Here is a 19,356-nt window from a genome sequence, read left to right as displayed (position 1 = left end):
TGAGGTGACTAATCTTCACCCTAAAACTCTAATTATCACTTTCTTAAAAATGAATGACTTTGTTCCTCAATGACAGCTTTTCCTTTCTGGAAAAGAAATCCATTTGTTTCCATATATCAGTTTATTTGTTTTTCAGAAAATAAGCACATCTTATCCCCCAAAAATCATTCTGGCATTTTCCTTTTCTACAGTTGTTTCATAAACACCATTCTATCATTGTTAAAAAATCAGTGACAGCAAAGTTTTTTAGTTCATCTTCTGGGTGCTAGATGATGGAGGCAGGGACACAGCTGGGCGCTGAGGAGACAGCAGTGCTTAATTTGAGCCAGAGCTTTCCGGTGCGGAGCACCAGCACTTAACCACTTCGATGCTGGTAACGGAAACATTCCGTCATCAGTCACGGTTGGGCTGTGCTGATGACGGAATGGTTCCGTCACGACCACACCCATTTTCATAGGGGCCCAGCACAGGAGGAAAATATCGCCCGCAGCGATGCAGTTAATTGGTTCCCGGTGCTCGGCAATGGCACCTAATTGTCAACACTACACTTAGAGCAGTCTGCCAAAAGGTGGCGCTGCTCATGTCATTTAGAGATGAGCTGTATAACAGTCGCTTTGGAAAACAATATACATTAAACATTTCTAATACCTGCCTCCCCAGCCATTCCTTTAGCTTTGGGGACCTGGAATAATCTGAACTGTCGCATTTACATGCAAGAGAGAGGGTTAGTTGTTGTTTGGGCAGCGATGACAGGGGAGATGGGTGATGCAAGCTGCAGCGGCATCCTGGCCAGAGCCCTGGCACTTAATGGTTTACAAATTAAGCACTGGAGGAAAGGGACTGTTGTAGATGAAATCAACATGCACTAATGTCCCTGTGGCTCCCTGTGTCGCCGCCCGGCCTGTACATCATTTTAGTTTTTCCCACAAAAAAAATCACACTGGGTGCACCTCATAGAAATCTCCCATGCTGTTCTGTTTATTCCAATAATAGTGCAAAATATAATAAAGAAAAAAATGGTGCAAAGCAGAAGCCAACTAAAACTGGACACAGTGCAAAGTCACCCGCAATAACTCAAGAAACAGGACAGAAAAACACATATATCCCAATTTACAAGTGCTCACAGTTCAACATTAAAACAGCACCTCCTTGATCCCGGGGTGCAGACCTTAAAAGCAGGGGTGATTCTCATGACGTGTAAGGCTCTCGGCTATCATGATGCGGTAAATTGTCACTTACGTTGTTTTCACTCGAATTGCCACGTTTTTCTTACAAATGCTCTCTTCCCCTAGCCCTTTCTAGGTAGTGTCTTACTGTGCTCGTAGACATTGGGACCCTTTCCACTTATTGATGGGTTTTGTGCACATATTCTAGGTTTTGATGACCTTAAATTATTTTCAGCCTTCTCTAGTAAACCGAATCTCACGCCAAACTATCTTGAATGTGAGGGCAGAGTATTGACAAGGATGTAAACAACCCTCAACTGATATAGAATACAATAATTTTTAGTGGTTATCACTTGGTTATTTGACAAGCACAGCCTGAGAATAATTTTTTAATAAAGAAATAGAGAACAGAATTATTTGATTTGCAACAAGTGGTATTACGTGCACTGCACTTGACCTCAAATGAATAAATCATAAATTACAATGAATTACCATAATCATTCTGTCCTTAGTTTTATTTACCATTGGAGACTAAGAGGCCGATTATGATGTCGGACGGAAATCCTTCGACCGCTAGTTGAAAGCTTTTTGACCGCACTCGTGGGCTTTTCGACTGATGATTGGCGGTCTGACACCTGAATTATGATGTCGGTGGCCGGAGCTTGAACCGGTTGGTCAATCTGGCGCAGTTCTGACTGGCTCTCGGAGTCTTCTCGCCAGTCGGAACCGCACTGTAATACCCTATGGACAGCGTTTCTACCGCCTGGATTACAATGTCGGTTTCCCACAGCATTTCGGTGATGGCCTTTCCAACATGGTAAGGCTGTTGGAAAGCAAATTTAGGGGCCCCTAGCAGGGCTCCCTTGCCTCTGCGGCCTACGGCTGGTGTCCGAGGGCGTACCTAGGGTGCCCCCTGTAAATCCATGCACTGTGTAGCAGGGACCATGAGGTGCTTGCCACAGGGTGCAGGGTTTTACACACGACCCGATTTCTTTATGGGAGCCTGTATTACGGCTGTAACATAGGCTCCTATAGAGAAATGTGAGTATACAGCCGAACAGTGTTTCGGCGGTCAGTCAGTCCCAAGACAGAGACACTGTCAGTGAGAGGCAATTCCGACCGACATCGTAATAAGCCCCTAAATTTGATGGCAACTTGTCAACTCCCTTATTTAGTCTGATGTTCAGTCACATGGGTATTAGAAGGAAAAAGACGCAGCTAAACCTCTTCTCAGGAGATGCACTCACTGTCTTAAAAAAGAGTGAACGCTACTGTGCCTGTAGCACTTAAACTTTTATAATCAATGAGGCATTGCAGGTGTTAGGACATGACGGCAGCCACTGAAGAACAATTCACTTATCCTGAGGACACCCCATAAGGCAGGAAGGAGTGAGGATCCATCTTTGTCTTTTGAAAGGATGGATGACAGGTCAGACAGGTACTCTGTGGAGTAGGGTCACTTCACAGGTGGTACTCACAGCCTCCATCAAAAGCCCACACTACATCTCATCTTTGAGACAATTCTCTCGATGATATTAGGGTTTAGAGATGGAAATTTTGGAAGAGGAAATGAGTGACTGTTCCGTCATTCTATCTAAAGACAGCAAGTAATATTTTACCTTCTTCTACGAAAATTGGGTGTCACATTTTGCAGCGTTTAAAAAAAATTCTATAGATTTTTCTCTAGGGCATCACAAGGATTTGAGTGTGGAGGATTAATATTGAACTGAACGGGTCTGCCTTTTTTCAACTGTGCTCGCTGTGCAATTGGTATCGGCCTGTGTAATAAAATCGGACCAAGTAAACAGGTCGGCCGCACCCCCCCACCCCCTCCAGGGGGCCGGCCGAGGAGTTTGCCAGGACCGGTTCCGGTTCGCAGTCCGACCCTGCTTTGACCCCGTACTGTGCTCCGCTGCCTTTCGGCTAGGTTTGTGCTATAGAAATACCACGTACATGTTACATCAATGCATTAGCCGCTTTCTTCTCTTCTCTTCACACACTTCAGACACAGGATCCCGAACCCATCCAGAGAAAGACCAACATATATTTTGAATCAGCCGGATGGAGATCTGACCCAACCAGCAAATCTTCAGCATTATACAAGGATCCTGCAATATTTCTAGGTGTGTCCTTTGCCCTGGACAAAGTCATGTATCATAAATATTTGAGTTAAAATTAAACAAAGTTGGTGGCGGTTTTCTTCACATAAAACGCCAGGGTTCACCAATGGCGTGACATCACTGCCCACCATGGCCAGTTGTGTGAATGTTGGCATGTGTGTGAGATGTTTCCCAAAGGTTAGACATCTGTGTCACTCTTCCAGTTGCTTGGCTGCTTCACAGCGGATCTCCTGCCCCCTCCCAAGGTGGGTCGGTGAAGTGACACGGTAGGGACACAAAAACCAATAAATAAGAAAAGAAGTGGCAGGAATGGCGTTTTTATGCAACGTGTCTTGGGTAGTCAGGTGTGCTTCACGTGGCTGCATTTACTTAACACATCCAGAGGCGTAACACTTGAACCCTTCTGGGGGTTGGAGAATTCAAATTCCTTGGCGAATCTTGTGAGTGACACCAAAAACTGGCAGCAGTCCAGATTCATGCTGTCACCAATGCCGAGATGCTTGTCACTTTTTTGGCTGTACAGTTATGCCGCCACTGGTGGGTAACTCTGAGGCTCTTCTCCACATCTCAAAAAAATATCCAATAATTCTGCAATTTGCCATTCACCAAATTAGTACCCAGCGGTCCTTCCAAGCGTGGAGACCATGCAACGGTTGATTAGTTAGGAAAAGGATGTTTCAGGGTCATTGGTGTTCTCACACTCCAGGTACACCTCATATTCCTCTACGTCTGAGAGTGGCAGCCCGTTGCTGGGTATGTGTTCGCACACAATGCTCCGCATGGTGACTCGTGTGACGCTGGGTGAGTACTTCCGCGAGCCACCTCTCTTCAGCCGGCCACGGCACATAACTTCCTTGAACATCTCGCGGAAGCGGGTGGACATCAGGTTGTAGAGGATGGGGTTGACAGCTGAGCTCAGGTAGAAAAAGACACCGGAGACGATGTGGACGTAACCAAACATCTCATGCCGCTCACCGGTCCAGTGGTCGATGAAGCTCCACATGAGCCGGTCAGTGTGGAACGGGGCCCAGCAGATGCCAAACACCACCACCAGGATAACTGCAAGCAAACCAGAAAGCACAATTATTGTTGTGATAATGCAAACGTTTCAGAGTCACTGTAAGAACATATGTCTTAATATGGACAAAAAAAACAGAATTTAGATATTAAAGTTTCTTTGGGAGGTGATGTGGTCAACAGGTTTAGCAGTCAAATAAAGCCATGCAATCAAACACCTAAGTGCTAACCTAAGGTTCCACACGTACCTTCCCTGAGAGTTTTAGTTCATATGTTTAACATCATTTGTGCTTAGAAATAGATGGAACAATATCATTAATTTTAAAATAAATGCTGGTCATGTATATTTTCAATTAAGCAAAAGTGCAAATTTAGGAATTAAAATTTAGCTGGTTTCATAGGGAGTGTTTAGTAGACATCCAGGTGCCGATTTCCATACATTTTATGCTGGGCCTGCATCCCAAGTGAGGAAAAGGTCTCAAAATATATATATTTGTATTTACTTTAAAGCAGAAAGCTTGCTTTGCACTGAAGAGTTGCCTCGAAGTAATGCAAAGTAGTGTTTTGCACTATTATGCATTACTATGCGTCTAGGTGGCATTTCATGTGTGTTACATGGGTGTTCTCAAGCAACCTTCTGTAGTTTTTGTTGCAAAACGGTATATACTAAGAACAGTAGACAGGGTTTGGCACCCAAAAATGTTTTCACTTCTCCTAACTTTTCCGACTTTGCGTGTGTGCTGCAGTGTTCGGTGCACATCAGAAGTGGGGAAGGTTTTCAGGCTTGTCCAAGCAGAATATTTTGTACAGGAAGGATACCCTTCCAGTGCAACACCTATGCTAGACTCACACACACAACTTTGCACAGTAGTGAAAAGGTGTGCACGTTGCGCTAGGCAGCATGATTGTGCACCAGTGCTGGGAGAGAGCAGGGTAGTGTCATAACTCTGTAGATACAACGCTGCCCTTCTCTCTCCGAGTAAAGCAGCGCGGCAGCTTTGGGTGCTGCGCCGTGCTGTGCTCTGTGACATGTTTCTAAATCTGGTCCCCAATGTGCACAACTGGTCCTCTCAGGGCATTCCTAGCACAATACAGAAGGCGACTGAAGGTGCTTTCAGTTCTACCCGTCCCTAGATGGACCTCTGGCCAAAAAATGGGAGACTCCTTGCTCTGTGTTAAAACATTCTATTCAAACGAATATTGTGCATACATAACAAACCATTAATGACATCATCAATATAAAAAGTAAAAAGAAAGTATCAATGTAAACAGGCTATAATGAAAACATTATTAAAATAACTCTGATAGAAATACAGTTTAAAAAAAATATATCACTCTATTACTTGCTAACATTCTGTCTAAATAATGACAGTTTTTTAACGTTTATAAAGAGGCGAAATTGTGGATGGGCAGAAAGTGAAGGCCAAACCCACCAAATGAACAGAGCTGGTGCCTCCAGTTCCCGTTTCTGATTTGCTGAGGTCAGTGAGTTTGGAGGCACACTCCGCATGCTGTTATTTCAGACATACATTTTCTTTATTTCTGAAAATAACAGAATACCCACCCTACAAGTTTATTGATTTCAGCATTGACTATTATATCACTGTTATATTTGTTCACAAAATGTCTACTAGGTAAGTGATCACATGGTCCTTACCAATTCCTTAGTGGCTGTCAACAGAGAGCCCACAGGTCCTACATTATTGTGATAAACAGGACATTTGTCCAGTGAGAGAAGGACATCGACCACTAAAATATTTTACAAGAAAACACCAGCTCTAAAATAACTTCACCCATTTAGCAACTTCAGGTGGATTCAAAATAATGAGTCTAAAACCTATGCCTTGTTTACTTAACCTAGATATTCGGACGCCTCGTAGCTTTTTAGGTCTTGCCCGAGGCAGTGCATAAGCTGTCTGTTGTTTAACAGATTGCAAGCTTTCAGGCAGCCTAGAGCCCACCCATTGCTCACCATTGGTTGACTCAACTGTCACTCTCAATTTTTTGCTTCTTATGAGCTTCCATGGGCTTCCCTTCTGCTTCTCATGTTGGTCCCTCCCTGGAGCATGGGCTCATAATTTGTGTCCTTCCACTGCTGCATTTTCAGGCATTAATATACCTTGTTGTTAAGCACTCTACAGGAGTGTATATGTTTTTAGGCTGTCTTCCTTCTGTAATCTTGTTCCTCTTTCTGGCACGTGTGATTCTCTCACGGCCCTGCCTCTCACAGTTGCTGTTCTTGCTTCCCCCTTCCCACCCACTTTGCTTGCTGCTCGTTTCCCATTATCCTCCATTGTCTGTGTGCTCCCCCACCCCTGCTCGCCCAACCTTTGTTGCCCATATGCTTCGCCATGGCCACCCACACACCCTCCATGGTATGTGTACCCACCCACCCTGTTGTCCATGTGCTTCCCCATCACCACTCACCCACCCTCTTTGCCCATTAGCTCTCTGATCCCGAACCCTCTGTGGTTTGAGTGCTTCTCCTTTTTTGTCCCTCACATGTCCACCTATCCCTTCCGACTCTCCCTCCCGCTCTCCCTCTGTGCTGCTTGGTCTCCTGCCCACTCCCCACTTCCAACCTATTCCTTGTTTCTTTATTCTTTTTATTAAATTTTAAAAATCGCATTCAAGTGAATTTTTCACATCCTTTTCTTTACCAATCCATATCTTGGACTGATGCGTGTCCCATTTCTCAGGCATAGGCTCGCCCACCATAGCACTTCATTTTTATGTAATTTTCAGCCATGCTGCACAGAAGCTGTGCCACTGTACTTTCTGGCTTTATTTGTTTCCTTGGTTGTTTTGTTATGTTGAATCATGTTGTGTATTTTGTGGTGGTGACATGTGAGGGATGGGTGGATTTGTCTAGGAATAAAGGAGGAACAATGGAAGTGTATATGAATCAGTGTGTTTTTACTTGCTTTACTCATTTCACCCCCTTGTTCTCATTCCCTTCTCCTGCCCCCAAACAAGCACACTCCCAGCATTTCCATCTAGCTCATTCTTGTTGGCTTATCTAGTCAAGGGAAGGACATCAAAGTCTAACCGCTGATTACATTTTTAATGGAACAGTGACGCAACTCAAGCTCAATCCTTGCTGTAGCCATTAACGGGCAGATCGCAGGGATTGGAGAATGTTATGATGACTAAAAACTCTGGGCCATATTAGCAAGCAAATGTAATAAATATCGCAAAACGCGCTTCGCACGTTTTATTTTATCGCCGTCTATCGCTGGATCACATCGCACTCTTAGCAGCGTATTATCAACGGTTTGCTAGGATGCAATATGAAATACAGCGATAGTGGGGATTGGCGGGAGAAATCCTGCGATAATGCAAGTGCGATACTGAAAAGCTTGCTAACTGGCAAGCGTGCACTTAACATAACAATCCACCTCCCATGTTAAAGGTGGTTGAGCAAATAATTTTCCATGCGTTAAATTATTGCGATGAACAGTGCTTAGCGAACCTTTATTCATCGCTTCGCGGATATTAGCGACAGCTTGCTGATAGGGCGATAAAAATATCGCCGCTTTAGCGGCAAAAAGTGGCCATATACCCCTTGATGATATGCCCCTCTGTTTTCGCATTTTTTATGTTGTGACTCAGCACATATGTTAGTACTATCAGGAATCACAAGCCATTGGAGCTACACTCAGCATTCATTAAACCTCAGTCACACACCACTTTCATCGCCTCACTCAACGGCATCTTTTTCAACTCGAAGAAAATGAAGTAGACATTCCTCAAGTTCTTTATCCTCCTCACCTCTTCAATGAAGTACCTTCTTCATATATATCTTTGCCTATAGAATGGTTGTTCCAAAACTACCTACATCACAGAGTACAAATGGATTTTACTGCCCTTCCTTTAACTTCATAGACATCAGAGAAATATGGATTAATCCTAAAAAGCATAACCACACCAGATGTCTCTGAACTGACTGTTCCACTTTTTCTCAAGAGGCATGTCACAAACATACCAACCCATAGAATCAATCTCTCATCAGTAATTCTGGAATTCTTCTTGTCTTCAGCCTCCACTCGATCCAAGTCCATTTAATACTTATCTTCTGCAGTGATTGATTCTTTCTTTGATGATATGACACAATTCTTGAAGTTCCTCATCCGCAAACCCCATCACTCTTCAAGGTAATTTCAAGCCTGACGATCAAACCTTGTTAAACAGTTTCTTTATGATCATTCACTCATAAACCATCACTCACCCCAATTCACACTCTTAGAAAGTGAATCTTATCCTCCTCTCTAAATCTGTTACTCACAAGCCCTCTTGCATCAGCCTGCCTGGCTTTGTCCATGCCATTCGATGTATGATGGTCACTCCTCACACCCTCATCAACTTCCCTTCAACAAGAATTACCAAAATAAATCACTTTTGCTCAGTCCTAATCTCATGTTTACACCAACCAACTACATAACAACATTCAACCTCTACTTCAGACATCTTCCCTCAATGAATTGATTGACACGCCTTGGACTGACTTCCACTTCCATTATCCTCACTATACATCACTACTCTGCAATCCTAGCTCTTTCACGCCATGTTTCTTTAAGACAATAATGTGAGCAGTCCTCGGTAAATGTTGGAAAATTAAAAACAATGGGCCCGATTCACAGAACTAATTTAAGACAAAATCCTAAACTTACTACTTTTGGTATTCACAGAAGTTAGGATTTTGTCTTAAGTTTGTCTTAAGACAGACCTAAGACAGACTTACACCAGGATTTTGTCTTAAGTCTGTCTTAAGTCTTTCTTTAGTCTGTCTTAAGACAAATTTAGAACAAAATCCTAACTTCTGTGAATACCAAAAGTAGTAAGTTTAGGATTTTTTCTTAATTTAGTTCTGTGAATCGGCCCCTGCAACCCTTAGTCCTGGGCCATTGGCCAGATCAACTCAAACCCTCAGAAAAAGAAACCCTCACACAACCTACTGGTGTCACACTTCATCATCAGGTCGCATTTTGCTCCCTTTAAACCAGGATGAGCTTGATTGTGTTCCGGTAAGCACTTTGGATAAGTTTCCTCGAAAGAGTCTTAAAGTGTAGATACAAATATTTAAAAGTCACCCTTTTTTTTGATGATTTGGTAAAGTTAAAATTTGAAAAAAAATCCGGGTACTGGGACATCAAACTCTTTTCAAATACCTGACTTCTGAATTTGTAACTGTACCAAAGGGTGTGTGAGGGTCCCCCAAAAACCTTTTGGGCTTCTTTTTGTTAGGACTTGAGTTCACCCTGGCTGTGGTATGGGACTAAGGATGCTTTTGCGTAAATACAGTTAAGGGCCAGGGAGGCTCTTAACTGTATTTCATGACACCCACAGTTACTCGATCAATCAATCAAGGGTCTTATAAAGGTTGACTAATCAACCGTAAGGGTCTCAAGGCGCTGTCAAAGACCAAGTACTCAATGGTCACAACATCTGCCTCCTCATCTCCCGGCTAAACCACTCCTCTCTGCGTCCCTACTGAGCGCAGAACCTGGCGGGTCTGACCAAATACTTATTCCTATCACTGAACAGAGTTCCAAAGATAACCACAAGCACTCTGGTTAACCACCCCAGGTCCAGCCATGCATCCTACCGCCATCACCAACCAAGCTGGGTATCAGCAAAAGAAGAAGAATTTATTGTTCAGTTAATAAAACATTACTATGCAACACATTTTGCACATTTCATACATAATATCACAAAATACCAGATTTATAAAAAATGATGATGTTATTCCTGTATTTAAAAAAAAGTAATTCATAGTTTAAAACCACCTAAAACATTCTGCTAAAGTGCATTTAAGAGGGACTTATTCCACCTACTATATCCGCTATAACTAGAGTGCTCTATTCCCTCTGTTAGTTATTAATCATACTACACACTGGGCCCGATTCACAGAACTAATTTAAGACAACATCCTAAACTTACTACTTTTGGTATTCACAGAAGTTAGGATTTTGTCTTAATTTTGTCTTAAAACAGACTTAAGACAGATTTAAGACAAAATCCTAACTTCTGTGAATACCAAAAGTAGTAAGTTTAGGATTTTGTCTTAAGGTAGTTCTGTGAATCGGGCCCTTCATGAGTAATCCCGTCCAGAGGGGGAACAATAAAGAATTACTATGGTATGGCCTGCCAGGTAGGTCGCAAGCTTTTATTTATTATTTTTTCTATTTTTTGGGGGCCCCTGGATTAGATAAAGTGAGCTTACATCGTATAAGATTTTAAAGTGCATTTTGCCTCTTGTAAAATCATCTAAAACATTTACTAAGATACGTGCAGCCACATGCATCAAAGGAAATTGCATTCGCAAACGGTGCGAATCGCAAAATTCGGCCGTTTGCGAATGCAATTCCCATTTTTGGGATGCATTAACATTTTTGTTATTTTCGCAATTTAAGAAATCGCAAAATTGCGATTTATTAAATTGCGATTGCATTTAAGGAATCTCAAATTGAGATTCCTTAAATGCAATGCATCAAACTTTAAAAATTTGCGAATTCGCAAATAAGGGGAGCAAATTACCATGAAGTTGACCTTCATGGTAATTTGCGAAAACTTTGAAAAATGCACTAAAATGCATTTTTCAAAGTTCCATTTTACACACACACATGCCCTTGGGGCATGTGAGTGTGCAAAATGTACTCCTAAGCAGATTTCAGGGGTGCAGCAGGGTGTCCTTTGGACACCCCTTCACCCTTGAAATTGCAATTCTTAATTTGTGATTTTTTAATGGTGAATTGCAAATTAAGAATGTCTTTCTATTCATTCCTATGGGCCTCTAGGCCCATAGTAATGGATGGGGAAGTATTCCTTAATTGCGACTCTCAATTAGAGAATCACAATTAAGGAATTTTAAGAAATCGCTAGTTTTTATAGCGATTTCTTGATGCATTGCAGTTTGCAATTCCTTAATTGCGATTTCTTATTTTTCGCAATTAAGGAATCGCAAAATCCAATATTGGTGCATGTGCCTGTGTGCCTTATTTTTCCAGATTGATCAAGATGCTCATATAATAACGAGCCAGCAGGACTCTTGCTATGATAATCTCTCCTGACTGGCAGTTTGTTCCTAAATTGATAAAATAGTGTGAAGCAAAAAACCCTTCACTGTGCAGATGTAGCTAATTTACCCACTGCAATATCAACAAACTTTAAGAATCTTCCAGTAAATTGTAAATCTTCTCCCTGCAGACCAGCTTTACTGCTTGAAGGCGTGTACGAATAGCATGTTGATTGGAATCCTGTCTTAGCGGGCGTCTACGTTCAGCTGTTAAAGCTGGGCATCTACAAGCTATGCGACAAATGTCTTCGCTGGTGTAATTACAGAGGTGACATGACGTGGTGTTACTCAATCTTTTCCACCCTGGAAGGTTACTGGAATTGAAAATTGCCAACCTGGAGTCTGAAGAGCTTTAGCTTTGCATTTAGTCCATTCAGACCCCCAAGATAATTCTGGGGATTTAGTTGGCCATATGTAGCAATCACAATCCACACATGGGATCTTTTCGCTGGCGCCTCTCTATCCAACAGTGAAGACACTTTTTTAGTACTCCCATTAATAACGCTATTAAATGCAAGTTGTGAGAGGACTAGGGCCCATTATTCTGCATTAAAGGTGGATTTGGCCAAATTAAAATATCCGTGAGCAGTCGTATTTTTTCAATCGATTAAAACCTCCCAAACGACTGTCATAAGAGTGGAATCGTTATCATTTCTTGGTTCATGACAAAATTTCGGCTATGCCCCTAGACTTTAAATATTGTCTTCTAAAACCAAACTCTAATCCGATTTGTGCCGACGAAGCCTGCTCTGGGATATTAAACAGGTGACAATAGGTCCCTACCACTATAATATCTATAGTTTTATCAGCCTTCCCTCTCATAATCTCCATGCCATATGTCTGAGATGGAACATGTTTGTCTGTCATAACTTGTTGTAATGGCTTGAGTGATAGGCCTTTTAAAGTATTCTGTAGGGAAGTAAACGCTACGATTGAGGAGTTATTCTTTCTTTGTATTGAGCGCACTGATTCTTAAATGAGCCCCTTGCATCAAATACTACCCCCAAGTATTTGTACTCTTGTACTGACTCCAGCCTGATCCGTTCCATACAGACGTTTGGGCGGGCTGCTATACCCTTTGTCACTAGCATAGCTTTTGTTTTACTCAAGTTAACATTTAACCCGTGGGACGAGGCGTACAGAGCAGTTTTGCTAATTAACCGCTGAAGCTCCACCTTTGTGTAGCTAAGCGGGATAATATCATCAACATACAAAAAATGGAAATATTTCAAGCAAGCCACAGACCGAGAATAGGAGTTAATGTTATTCAGACCAAGAGAAATATCAGCGAGATACAAGTTCAACAAGAGAGGGGCCAAGACACAGCCTTGTTTTAAGCGATTCATTGTGGTCATTTCTTTTATTGTTGTGCCTTGGCCCAACCTAACTTGTCCATGTATCTGTGTACAATAATTGAATCGCTCAGAGAAGATTAGAAGAAATTCCCCAATTTGATAGCTTAACCCAGAGGATGTTCCTCTGCACTGCATCAACAGGAAATCAAAGCAAAACACAAGTGAAGGTTCTTTGAGCGATGCCTTGCTTGTTCAATTGTAAGAGCCAGCATTTGAATGTTGATAGATGTAACAAGACCTGTAATAAACCCCGTCTGATTTCTGGGCAACAGGTTTTTGGATTCCACCAAGGCGGTGAGATCTGCCAGCAGACATCTGGCAAAGAACTTGGCTTCACAATCCATTAGGGCTATTAATCGATAATTGGCTGGGTCCGATGTTTGACCGGCTTTATAAATAGGGGACAGAATTGATCTCCTCCAGTTATCAGGAATTTCTTGGCTCACCAGGATGTGAGCAAATTAACAGAGCTTCAAACTTCATAGTCTGATGTTCAAGGGCGGAGCCTCCACCCATGTGGCGGAGTCTCCGCAGTGAGAATTCTCACTATGGCGACCCTACCACAGGTGCGTAGACTTGAATATGACTCGTTATACCGCAAGTCATCACAACGCGTGCCATAACAACACGGTCATTACAACAACTGCGTTGTTACCATGCAAAGCCATTACTACGCAAGTCACTACATCGACTTGCAGTAGATGGGGTGCTGACATCAGAAATTTATAATTTACTATTCCAACTCCAGCCTACGTAACAGTAGGGAAGGTGTTGGAATAGTAAACTATACTATTTCTAAAGTTAGCACGCCATCTACTGTAAGTCGATGTAATGACTTGCACAGTAATGGCAGTGCGTGGTAACAATGCGGTTGTTGCAACGACCACGTTGTAAGGGCATTGCGATGTGATGCTCGCGTTGTAGTGGCGGTTTCCCGTTGCCTTCGTTACGACTGTGGAGGATCTTTGTCAATTGGGCCTGTCAGTCTCCCAGCCCTCTAGCAAAACTACTGAACAGATATACATCATTATCAATCGGCTAACCAAAACAACCTTGTCTCCCCAAAATCTTTTTTGCACTCCGTCCCATTTTCACTCAGCCCATCTACTCGCTTTTTACCTAGGCGACAGAGTCCTAGTTTCACTAAACTCCATCTTCCGTGGTACCTCTCAGAACCACCAGAAGGTTTCCTCTTCTTATGATGGAAAGTAAGATCAACTAACGATCATTCACACGTCCATTCTACCCATGTCTTCCTAAAGCCCCAATGAAATGATGTCGCGATGCATACTTTTTGAAATGTTGTTGGTTCTTTATTTCACACGTTTAATTAATGTGTATTCCTACTCTGTTTTCTGCTCTAATTCCTTATTCTCCTCGCATCTCAACCATCAAGCTTTACTATCCAAGCTGCATTTGATGTTATATACTTGATCCTTTCAGTATGTACTGCATATCTCTTTGAAATGCTTATTTCTTGCAAAATAAATACATTAAAAAAATTGACAAGTTGTGAAAAGATATGAAGGGGTTCAATCTTAGCATAGAAAATACCAAATTGAGCAGGTTTTTCTTTCTTTACTGTTTCCATCTTGCTCTGCTCAAGCTAGGAGCTATGTGGACATTCAAGCGATACGTCAATCCTCCCATTTACTCACATTGGCCCTGTAATCGTGCAAAGGAGAGGAGTGGGTCTCACAAAAATTATATTTTTTGACATTTTCCCATTGTAATTTCATGGAGAAAGAGTTTTTTTCTTCCTTTGAACTTTCTTTTAGCCCTTTGTGTTTTAAGTGGGATTTTCTTGTCTCACATTCCCTATTTCTCATTCAACAATATCTTGTTTCTTTAGCATCATCTTTACTGGTGTAATTTCCATGCAGGACTACTTCAGCTTGTGTTTTCTGCCTGTAGAACTATTTACCTCCTAAATTTGTTGTAGTTATGAGGTACAAATGTGAGTGTTTGCAAGCAGCCCAGGACTAGCCGGCCAGGAAGGGTAAGGTTGGAAATTATTTTTGTCAAATTGTTTCCTGGAGCCAGCATGGAATTAGATGCCACTTCTGGGTGACTATTAATTTTCCTTTTTTTTCCCAGACTAATGACTTACAAATTGGAACGTGTCCAGTCTGCCAGTGAGTCTTGATTATCACTGTCCTTCTTCTGTTTCTGGTATTGGTAGAACTAATGAGGATCTTACAGATAACAATCTGCTCTTCCTGTGGTAACACAGCACTTTTCGGCGGCCCGAGGTAAGAGGTTACAAAAAGTTTCAACCAATAAATGAAAATCTAACTTATGTTGATGTACCACTCAATGCAGTGCTTAATTTGAGCCTGTGGTTTCCGCCACTTAGTAATCAACACCTCCAGCTCTTCTCATGAGCACCAGTTCAGGATACCTTCATTTACATGGAGATTAAGGGATTTGCCCAGAACCACAGGGTGTTAAGCCAACGCGGAGAATCAGACACCTGGCTCTCCAGCTCTGAAGTTGGCAGCTCTGGCCGTTACACCACATCCTCTCCCGACTTCCATGGTTAGTAGCTGGTTGTGTTTTCGGCGAGGCTAATAGGATAAATGGGCTGGTGCACTTATTTTTTTTTTATTAGAAATTAACCACTGACTCATGTCAGCAAATGACTACAAATGCACTCAATGGGTGCAACCTGAAAGTGGCTAGAAAGGTAAGAAGTTAGGCAAATAAAGTCAGCACAAATAAGTCACATCAGTTTATTTACACCCCCAGACACCAATGCCCTGATTCCCAAAGGTAGCCTTACACTTTTGTGTAAGTTTATGCTTGTTTGCTTTCACAAAGCTGTAAATCTTTGGTATGAGGGTGGAAGGTGTTGGATGTGAAATAGAGCACAGCTGAATCTCAAATGCCCATTAAACTCAAGAGTCCAATGGGGTGAATTAAAGGTAAGCTTGGCCTATGCCTTCATAGGATTCCAGAGATAAACTGAGGTTTGAAAGTGTTTTTGCCTTTCTCAAGCTCTGCATCTGTGTAAGACATGTGAGTCAATGCTTGCGGTGTCGGAAATGTGTGTATATCTATGTGTGTAGTTACGCTAATAATTGTGTACAAAGCACACAATACAAACGGATGTATGACGTTAACACGCATACCTTTACAACGCAGTATTTATAACGAATACCGTTACAATGCATAGCGCTTTGAGGTGCTGGATAGTGGTAAGTATAATTTTATATTCCAACTCCAGTCCCCGTGGACACTAGGGAAGGTGTTGGATATAAAATTAAACTTATTCCCTATCCTAGAGCGCCCCCCAGCGCAATGCGTTGTAATGGTATGCGTTGTAACAAATGCGTGCTAAACGTTGTATACCAATACGGACTGAAGTTCCAGATCACATTACTATTTACAAGGGCCCTTGTATTAGCCGTACAACAACACAAAAAGTGAGATGAAGCCTGAAATATTTCAAATTTAATTTACTCTCTGCAGGTGACATCCAGCGGTGTCAAGCTGGTGCATAAATCCACTTGAATATTTTATCAGGAATTGTAACCTGCAGGTAAAGCAAGGATCTACGACAAACGCATTCAGCCTCTGAGCTAGCATCTAATAAATATGATTCTGTGACGTCACAGCTGTGCTCTGACGTAGGCATGTTCCCAGCTATTTTATGGCGGTTCAAACCTTTGAGCAGAATTGCACACAAGAGCGCTTGCCTTAAACTACAAAGTTTTAAAATTCATCTTTTTATGGCTTAGTAAGTAAGCCTGGACAGCGTCACATTTTTCTTGTTTTCAATCTCTTGGGGCCATAGTTTGTAAAAATGAAAACAATTAATAGCCTGTCAGTCACTGACTTCCCTCATTCCTCTACTCTCTTTCTGACACTGCCTATCCCCCAGCCCGTAATTTATTCACCCCTGAAATAATTGTTTTCCATTTTCAGCTCTGGAGATGACATTTGTCAGCCCCTGTGGGACATCACATCTGTGACAAAAAATCTTGTGCTGGCCCTGGCTCAGAGCCAAGTGCAGCCAAAGCCACATGGAGAAGTGGGGGGATTCAGTGGTGTTTGACATATTTTGTACAGATTTTGTGGTAAAAGAGGGTGGGGTAATTAAAGAGGATCAAACGAGCAAAAATTGATGTCTGTGGGGACAAAACAGTGTAGTGCAGGGCCACAGAAATTATGCAATTGTGCGGCCGCTGCATTTTTAGAAAAATATAGATTTGCCACATTTGCCACATAATCCCTCATCCCCGAAATAATGTGCACAGTTTAAGGAAAAAAATTCTAGCTCAAACGTTCAAAAGTTACTAAAAACACATGTTACCGCACAGAGAAAACACCCTTCACAATTGTTGACTGGTAACCGTTCTGTTGGTTATTGTCATATTTGGTTGTTAAACTGGTACTAAAGGGAGGCAAACAATACCCAGACAGTATTATGATTTTAAAAATGCGAAAATAATGAAGTAATACTATCACAAAATATACCACATTAAAACGCATGCTTTACTTTTTCTTGCCACATAATGTATTCAACCCTGCCACATAACCCCAATGGTCCCTGGTGTAGTGTAAGGAGCTGCACTATGGAGCAATCGGCAGACCCTCTAGCATATCGCAATTTCGAGATTCACGAACTTTCCACAACATTTGTGATTACCCCGATGGATGCCTAAGTAAACCAACCTGCTGTGAAAAAACAGCATTGCTCAGCATTTCCTCTCCCCATTGCCGTTTGTACTACTGCTCCCTTGTTTCCGTAGTGTAAAAAATGACACCTTGTTGGTGGATCTGATAAGAGCCTTTGTGTCTTCAGTGACGCGTTTGCGCAAGCATGAGAGCACCATTACTCCTACCCTGGGGCTTAGCTTCAGAGGGGGTGTTTGGGGTGTTACATCCCCTAATAAATGTTTTTTCTGGTAAATAATTTGGTACAGGGGCATTCTGTCGGGGATGGTAAAGTGTGTGTCAGATTTCCCCTTGAATTTTTACATACACACAGAAAAAAACACACACACTTGCTCTCCCTCTGTTTTAAAATTCCTAAAAATGTTTAGTTATTTTACAAATTATTGTGTTTTCTCTTGCTTAGTGCCCCTACCAAATCACATTCATGTCCCTTTCCACTGCCCTTAGGCCCCTCTCATGCGCCCTGCTTATCCTATAAGGAATTTTAAACATTATATGCCAGCGTGATTGTTGGAAAAGCTGAAGCTGAAGCTTCCCCCCACCCATCCACCTACGCCCCGTGCCTGCCCTTGGAGTTAGATGATAGGGTGTGGTGCAGAGATGTTTTAAGGCATGGGCAAAGTGAGCTCTGGCCAAGGGCCCCGGACTCGCAGGGCCCCCTGAAAGAGACAGCTTTGTTCTGCAGAGAGTCTTGCCCTGAGGACCTTGAATATTTCTTAAGCAGATTGTTTTAACTACCATTTCCTTTAATTTATTTTTAATGTGTGTGATGTTTGAGAATCTATTACAGACATTTTGCAGAGACATGTTGTGTTTATGTTTAAGGCAACATCCATAAAAAAGATTTTTAGATCAAAATAGAAACTCACATGTGAGAAATGGGAGGGTGTCACAGAGATTATTTACAGTAATATTATTGAGCTGCTGCTGTGATGCAATTTTTAAAACACTTCACTATCCCTAAATATTAGATGTAAATGCATTTACAATTTGGAACAGTGTCCTAAGCACTGTGAGTGACCTGGCTAAACATGGCATGAAACCTTAACATTGGATCATAAATTCAAAGCTGTTCCAAACAGGGGTCCCCAAAATATGTTTTGTCCAGAGCCCAAAAATCCTTAGGATGTCCCTAGTGGGGGAAGAGGGCAGTAAACCAATCAGAGGTGTAGCCAGCAGTAAGAGGTGTGGCTTTCTCTCCTCTTCTCTACTACTGGATGTGCCTCGCGGAGAGAGTCTGGACACCTGCCCGGACTCTTTCTTACCTGTTCTCTTTCATCTGAGTCTTGGTAAGCCTCCAGGATGAGCTCAGCTGATAAAATTGAGGACTTGTGCATAAATATTTTGACACGCACTCTCAATTATGAAATGTCTACAATTAAAATTCTATGCCAAAATTCACATCCAAAATCATCTTCATATTTCAAAAGAAAGGACTATGGGGCAGATTTACAAGTTCCTTGCGCCACTTTTTGCGTCACTTTTCCCATGTTAAAAGTGACACAAAACTGGCGCAAGAGGCTTGTAAATCTGCCCCTATGTTGTTTTTGTTTTTTGTTTAGCACAGCCTAGCTCAGTTTCTGTTATCAGCAATAAGTGGAAGGAATTGTTGGTGAGGCAGGTAGCTAAATATGAATTAAGGTTATGTCTGTACTGAAAATGTGCATGTTTGTAACAGTACTAAAATAAATCAATGCCTACCCAACAGCCAGTTTAACGAGCATTGGCAAAGCCAATTGTTTACACCTACGAGATGAGAGCTATTGGGTTGTTTAATGTGTAACAGTACTAAAAGAAATCAATGTCTACCCAATGTCTGATTTAACAGGCATTGGCAAAGCCAATTGGTCACACCTACGAGATGAGAGCTATTGGATTGTTTAATATGTAACAGTACTAAAATAAATCAATGTCTACCCAATGTCTGATTTAACAAGCATTGG

General features: G+C 42.0%; 1 protein-coding gene across 2 annotated transcripts in view; it reads right to left on the bottom strand.

The window, feature by feature from the left end:
• Nucleotides 1-974: 974 nt before the first annotated feature.
• NMUR1 (neuromedin U receptor 1) overlaps nucleotides 975-19,356 on the bottom strand; it is a 251,271-nt gene continuing 232,889 nt past the window's right edge. For both annotated transcript variants that reach the window (XM_086944557.1, XM_086944558.1), the window contains exon 4: nucleotides 975-4,345. In XM_086944557.1, the coding sequence (XP_086800683.1) occupies nucleotides 3,948-4,345 (398 nt within the window). In that variant the 3' untranslated portion in view covers nucleotides 975-3,947. The remainder of the gene's footprint in view (nucleotides 4,346-19,356) is intronic.

The sequence above is a fragment of the Lissotriton vulgaris genome, chromosome 11 (genome assembly GCF_964263255.1).
Source record: "Lissotriton vulgaris chromosome 11, aLisVul1.2, whole genome shotgun sequence".
In the NCBI taxonomy this organism is placed as follows: Eukaryota; Metazoa; Chordata; class Amphibia; order Caudata; family Salamandridae; genus Lissotriton; species Lissotriton vulgaris.
The sequence above is the reverse complement of the archived record's forward strand: the minus strand, read 5'-3'. Positions and strand labels throughout refer to the sequence as shown.